Source organism: Crassostrea angulata, chromosome 8, assembly GCF_025612915.1.
Source record: "Crassostrea angulata isolate pt1a10 chromosome 8, ASM2561291v2, whole genome shotgun sequence".
NCBI lineage: Eukaryota > Metazoa > Mollusca > Bivalvia > Ostreida > Ostreidae > Magallana > Magallana angulata.
Genome location: NC_069118.1, coordinates 34,300,372 through 34,307,717, shown reverse-complemented (window position 1 = coordinate 34,307,717; position 7,346 = coordinate 34,300,372). Strand labels below are relative to the sequence as shown.

The following is a 7,346-nucleotide window of genomic DNA, read 5'->3' as shown; positions in this document are numbered from 1 at the left end:
CTACTAAACTATTTTTAGACGCAAATAATATATACGGGTTGATATTGTTTTATAAAATATTTACTACATGTAGTAAGGTGTCAGTGTTGACATACGTTCACAAAGATTTTCTTTGCAACAAAAACAAGGACGGATTAATTCGAATTTATGTTTTTTAATTAAAAAAACATCACTAGCTGGCTATAGATTTTTGTTTTCATCAAAGTACACAGTCATCTTTATGTACACCATTTACATACAAACTTAGTCACAACCTTCATATATTCTTATTTGTAGATCAACAATGGATCCCCGTCATAGTGCCCAGGATGTGCACCGATGTGACCTTTGTGAGACCGCCATAGTACATAGCTACTGTGACTTTTGTCATGTCAACCTATGCATACCTTGTATAGGCAAACACATCTCAGATGGATATGACAAACATAAAATTGTCCCTTTTCAAGAACGAAGATCAACCCTCATTTATCCAAAATGTGAAACACATCAACATAAAAATTGTGAATTTCAATGCAAAGATTGCAACATCTTTGTTTGTTCTTCTTGTACTGCATCTGAGCAACACAGAGGACACATTTTCGAATATGTTTCAAATGTTTACAAGACAAAGAAAGAAAATATTGAAAAAGATGCAGAAGAGTTAGTAAACCTTATTTCTCCTACATATGAAGAAATTGCACGCGACTTGGAAAATCAGCTTGCCAACCTGGATGGAGGATATGAGAAACTTACAACAACAATGTCCAAACAAGGAGAGCAATGGCACAGAGAAATCGACATCGTTATCAACAAAATAAAAACTGAAATCAGCGAGATAAAAGTGAAACACAGAGACATTCTACAGAAACATTTGGATGAAATTAAACAGATACAGTCTCTCATAAAGCAAACACTTCTCGCCATAAAGGAAATCAAGAAATCCTCTGAAGTATCTCCAACCATTGAATACAGCTCTAGGATTAGAGAGTTCAGCAAGATTCCGCCCAAGGTTCAGGTATCACTGCCAACATTCATGCAAAAATCAATAAACCGTGAGAAGCTGTATAGTTTGTTTGGACAGATCACCCAATTATCTACTGCTACAGAAGAAAATGTCTTGTCATTGAACCAACCCAAAACTTCAGTCAGAATACTACTGGATGAACCTGAACTTGTTACCACAATACAGACTGGGTATGAAAAACTACGCAATGTGACCTGTCTGAATGATGGTAGCATATGGACGAGTGGAGAGACCAAAGATATCAAATGCTTCAACACTAAAGGTTCACTCCTTCAGACAATCCAGAAAAAATCAGGTAAATTCCCATATGATATAGCTGTAGATAGTGATGGTGATTTACTATATATCAGTCCAATAGCAAAGACAGTGTATGAAGTAGAGAATGGAGAGGCAGAAGAGTTGATCAGATTACACGGATGGACGCCTCGTCAGCTGTGTGTCACATCTACTGGTGATCTCCTGGTTACCATGTTTAGTGATGATAAAACTAAATCCAAAGTTGTCCGTTACTCGAGATCTACAAAGAAACAAAGAATTCAATTTGATGATGAAGGTAAACCTCTGTACTCAGGTAATGATAAACTTAAATACATCACAGAGAACAGAAACCATGACATCTGTGTAGCTGACTGTGGGGCTTGTGCAGTAGTGGTGGTTAATCAGGACGGGAAACTCAGATGGAGATACACCGGTCATTCCTCAGCTACCAAGAACAGACCATTTAAACCCTGGGGTATCACAGCAGACAGCCAGAGTCATATCCTGACAACAGACGGTAACAACCATTGTATTCACATTCTGGATCAGAATGGACAGTGTCTCCGTAACATTGATAACTGTGATCTGAAGCATCCTTGGGGTTTATGTGTGGACAATAATGACAATCTGTTTGTGTGTGAGTATTTCAGAGGCAATGTAAAAAAAATCAAATTTTTGAAATAGATACTGTTATTTGTGACAATGATTGATTACAACAAACATGATTGCTATATTCTAATTTTTTTATTGAATTATTCAATGAATTACAATACGAATTTCATCATACTTACATGTAATTAGTTTCATTCATGTTTTTATCAATAAAATGTGGTTGTAAATAGTGTACATGTGGTTTTATTTTAGATGAATTTTGCCAATTAATGTCCTAGATTGTTTGAACTAATTAAAAATGTGTTTCAAGGATACATTGTACCACTGGACCCGAAATTCATATGTGTAATACGTTCAGGTAACTAGCATATACATTGTACATTGTGTAGTGAATTATATATTGTATCAAACAGTATTCCCCACCCTCTTTTTTATTTTTTGAAAAGCGGTAAATACTGTTATAGATATTCAAAAGTAATAATGTTCATGTAGAAAGAATGAACCACAAGGCGACAGTGTGAATTTACATATTGTGGTTATTTACGCCGGTTGTTACGTGCGCTTTTGCGACTTCAAAGACGCGTGTGTATGAAGTATAAGAATAATGACAACACTGATTTAATTAATTAAATGAGGTAAAATAACTTATAAACAGTTTTGTAAACTTTCTAATTGATAATTGCAACAAAACGGATTGATTAACACTTTACACAGTCATTTTACTTCTCAGACAATGTAATATATAAATCTATAGAAATTATAACAAATAACAATTTAATATCTGAAAGGAACCTAACCAATTTTCTGAAAGGCTCTTTTTAATTTTTTATTCACCTACAATACAATTAATGTCTAAGGAAAAAGTTACTTTCCAAATTCCTGAAAATCCTAAACCGGGGGGGGGGGGGGGGGGAGTTCCATTTTACTTCAGTGAAATTATTTTCAATTCAAATTTTTACATGGTCCCTTAAAAGTGGGGGAAGGGGGGGGGGCAACTCTATCTTAACTCAATTTTTTGTATGTAAATTTAAGAAACATCTTTGCTGCGGGGGGGGGGGGGGTGGGCTGATGCTACGTGCCTGTGATGTAGCTGCAGTTTTCTTGTATACTTGTACATTCCAATACCCTTTTTTGTGGAAAGAATAACATATTTTGATATACATGTATCTCAATCTGTCGGCTTTGATTTAAATGACATGAAGTTTGCTGTATGTCTGTCTGTCTGTTCCATTTATATTTCCTCATTGTTCTATAGACCCATGAGTCGTCTGTTTTATTTTTGTATGATATACTAAGATAAGACTAAAGCATAACAAACAAACATTTTTTCACATTTTAAATTGATCACCTTTAAACACAAGTTGCACACGTAATTTTTTCTTCCGAGATACCTGTAGATAACCATCATCAGAAACCAAGGAGTTTGTCTTGCCTCTCTTTCAGGATAATTGAAGCAGCCAGACTGACCCTATTGCTATGGTGATGGCGGGGTCATGTACTCGGTACATGTAATGTAAAACCTGCAGAACTTCAGCAGGTAATGATAAGGCCAATAAAGAGAAAATGCTCAGTGCTCCTGCATTGTCATATCACACTTAACCAATCTTTTATTAATGATGCAAATAACACGCTGTTGGGAAATAAATATTTTTTTTTTCAAGCATATTTTTAAATTTGCTCTACAAATCACCACCAGCACGCGGCAGATTGTCTTATGTAACTCTTAATGAAAGATTATGAAAGATAATGTAAACTCTGTAACACATATCAATGCAGATGAATTGCATTGCTTTTTAGAATGCACATCAGAAATAAATATTAGAAAACAGCATCTGCAAAGTAAAATTAATACTGTTAATGTATAAGACTAAATGTTTTAAAATTTCAAGGAATTGTATTTATGAGTAATGTGAAAACACTGAAAAAACTTTGTACATGTATTTTTATTACCAAAATATATGACTCAGTCTGCCCTTCTTGAAATATTTACCTGTCTGTCAGCCATATATGTAAATATGTATATAGTTATCTAAATATGTATACACGCCACTATAATTCTATCTCCTTTTTGTATTATAACACGTTTTCCTCTTACGTTTTTTGGTCACATTGTACAATATGCTCTAAACCTCATATAATACCATCTTTAGTATGATATAAGTGAATAGATTAAACTTTCTTCCAAATACGCAACGCTATTCTGCTGCTGATGTGCTATAATAGCCTGTTTTCATTATTTGTGCTCAACATATGTCGAAAAAGAAATCCGCATTTGTGTCAATTAACGTTTAAAATTGTTATTTTTTAAAAAGTGGGTTGTGACTAATCGCGCGTACACTTGTTAATTGTGACAAAACTGCTTTAATTGTACAGATATTTTTCCACCTTTTATTATACTTTATATTTTTATCAAGATTTGATTGTTTTGTTTATGAGTTACTGTACACTGAGTTGAAATAAGTAATAAATTCATTAATTAAAATTATCAACATTGTTAATTTTGGTCATTTGAAATATAAAACACCTGGCGCTGAGGTAATAAAACTTGGTCCATACTCATACTCCAACTCGTACTCCGTACTCCGAGTATGTGCTCCACTAAGTACGACTCTAAAAAGTTTTGGAGTACGTTCTCCGCTGAGTACTTTTTGGAGTATGCTCCAAAAGCCGGTGGATGAAATTTTAATTTGGAGTAAGACAGAACACGGTAATTCATGTAAATAGTCCTGGCATGTAGGCAAAGTGTACAAGTATTCAGATTAATTATATATCAACAAAATGTAACACATTATTTACATGCACATATGCCTTTTTCGTCTGCAAGCATGGAGATGTCTGCAATCTATAACGTATGAACTTTTGAGCAACAAAGACGATAAATCAAGTGTTTTTGGAGGAAACTGTTTGGCTGATTAAAACATGTTGTGATTTCTCATCGGATTACTCCGTTGCTAGGTAAAGCGGGTGGTAAAGTTCTAAAATCCGCCACGAAATGAACATTTTGCGTCTTTTGAATCGACTAGTACTAGTATATATGGAAAAAGAACGCATTACCAAGTTGGCACGGTGCACAAAACAATTGTTTTCACTGGAGCTCTCAAGTTAAAAATATCCTGGAATCTCTAAACATGGGAAGTACTTATACCTATTTTATACCTTGTAATTTGAACTATGCAGAGCAAAATTAACGTACTAACTTCGAAACCGATTGTTTCAAAAATATCCAAGATGTACCAAAACTCAAGCTATTCCGTCGAAGAATATACGTTACGCTAGATCTCGCTAAACCCATCAGATCCTTGGCAATGTTTAGATGTGGTGTACTTTCTCTAAGGATTGGAACAGGTCGCATTACAGAGGAGAACCGGTACAGGACAGAATATGTATCTTGTGTGACTTGAATGAAATTGAAACTGAAAAGTTTTCTTAGTGATATTGTCCATTCAAAATACTACCAATTATAGTACTCTGTTTACTGATCTAATATGTAACTATCTCCACCAAATTGCTCATTTTATCTATTAATTATACAACAGAAACATTTGACAAAGCCAACCAACAAACTCCTAAAACATGCAAATTTTATACATTTTGTAACAGTTTTAAAGCGACTTATAGGTCCATTGGCCGTGTGTATTGACATTATATCTGTAAAATGAATTTTGTAATTAATTATATACATGTACACATATCACTATAATAAACTATTGACTTAATTGCTATATATTCTGTTTCGTAACGACTCACAGGATGATTCATTTATTGGGTTGTATATGTTTTATACCCATTCCCCCTATTCTCTCCAATCTATAAGTCTCAAATCAGTGTATGACTCCTTTTTTAACATAAATGATTTTCAAATTACATGTACATGTTGAATATATAACACTTTTGATTTGCAATTTTGACAAAATTAATGTAAAGTTATAAATTCTAAGTAACATATTGGCATTTTTTGTTTTGTTAATATAATCTAAAACTATTACGTACTCAATATATCAATATTTTATACTATTCGACTTTTCTCATCAGTTATTTTGATTTATCATTAATTAAATGGGGCCTATGTCCGAAAAGTCTTTGTGTGAAAATTCCGAAAGTTTGACAACTAGAGATTCTACCCTCACCATATATGGATCCGGAGTACTTTTTCAACGTTGAAAATTGAGACCAAAAGTCGTGATATTTATACCCGGGGTCATTTTTCAAAAGCTTGAAAATAGTTTTCTGAACTCTGATGACCTCAACGCATTTAAGTTTGACCGTGTTCAAAATTAACTCCAATAACTGAGTTTTGAACTGTTTTTTAACTGGAACTTCAAATTGTTCAACACGGTTTAATGTACATTTATATCCTTTATGTCCCAATACATATATGGACGTGGCAGTGTTTTTGTAAACCCCTGTCACACCTGGCTGGCTGACAACGCACTAGAAACGCCGTGGGAGCGCGGTACAAACGCCAATAAATGCAGAAGAAACGCCAAGAGAGCGCGATGATCGTAGCAACAGCTCTCTGGGGTCGCTGTGTGAACGCAGCCAAATGAAAAACAACTCGTTCAAACGCTGTGGGTGCGCAGTGAGAGCGCGATAAAGACGCAGTGAGATCCCAAAGGACTCCAAGAGGTCTCCGTGCAAGCGCAATTGACTTATCAATGCGTCTACACTGCAATAAACTGCATTTCTTGAGCGCGCTAACGGAGCTCTCGTGGCGCTGTTGGAGACCTTACGGCGCTGTCACGGCGACCTCATTCCGCTTCTACGGCGTGTTTATCAGAACGCAGAGCCACGGCGCGTACTTTGTGCATGTTCAAAGTGCTTGCCATCGCAAGGCGTTCTAAAGCGTTCTAGGCAATCCCACCACGACGAATGAAGATGCCATTGCGTTGCTATGGCGCTGTAGGATACTCTACTGCGCGTACCTTTGCGTTTTACATTATTTAAGGACGCAGTGGGATCGCCGTGAGGACGCAGCTCCGGTTTGACAGGGGTTTTACGAACGTCTTTTAGCCGTCAGCGCGCAGAGCACGCCGTGGACGCGCGGTAAAATCTCTTAGCACGCCATGAGCGCTCGGCGGATACTCAGCAAGCGCGCAGTCAATCGCCGAGTAGAACTCCGTGAAAACGCAGTTACACGCCGTGTGCGCTCCGTAAAAACGCCTCGGTCGCCATCAGGACGCCGTGACATCTTCACTTGTAAAATTTTTAGATAAATTTGTACCTTTTTTCTGAATTTTTCTTGCGATCCTACGGCGATTTCATGAATTTAAGAACGCCGTGAACACGCTGTGGGAACGCCACTTGGTGTGGCAGGCCTGAGGCCTTTAGATTGATTTGTCCGATAACAATCATTTAATATTAAGGGAAAAAAACCAGTATCCTGTTAATAAACAATAAAGTAAATGACATTTTGCTTCTGAGTGGCAATTGCGACTCGGGATAGCAATTTTTTGGACTTAGAATTGACTTCCAT

At 36.2% G+C, this 7,346-nt stretch overlaps 1 protein-coding gene across 1 annotated transcript; it reads left to right on the top strand.

Annotated features, from left to right (window-relative positions):
- The first annotated feature begins 200 nt into the window (after positions 1–200).
- LOC128160622 (uncharacterized) lies at positions 201–2,103 on the top strand. Its single transcript, XM_052823977.1, has one exon. The coding sequence runs from the start codon at positions 284–286 to the stop codon at positions 1,943–1,945; it is 1,662 nt and encodes a 553-aa protein (XP_052679937.1). The 5' UTR covers positions 201–283; the 3' UTR covers positions 1,946–2,103.
- Positions 2,104–7,346: the final 5,243 nt, after the last annotated feature.

Bases quoted from the DNA above. Each gene is read 5' to 3' on its own strand.
- LOC128160622 (XM_052823977.1), top strand. From the start codon at position 284: ATGGATCCCCGTCATAGTGCCCAGGATGTGCACCGATGTGACCTTTGT.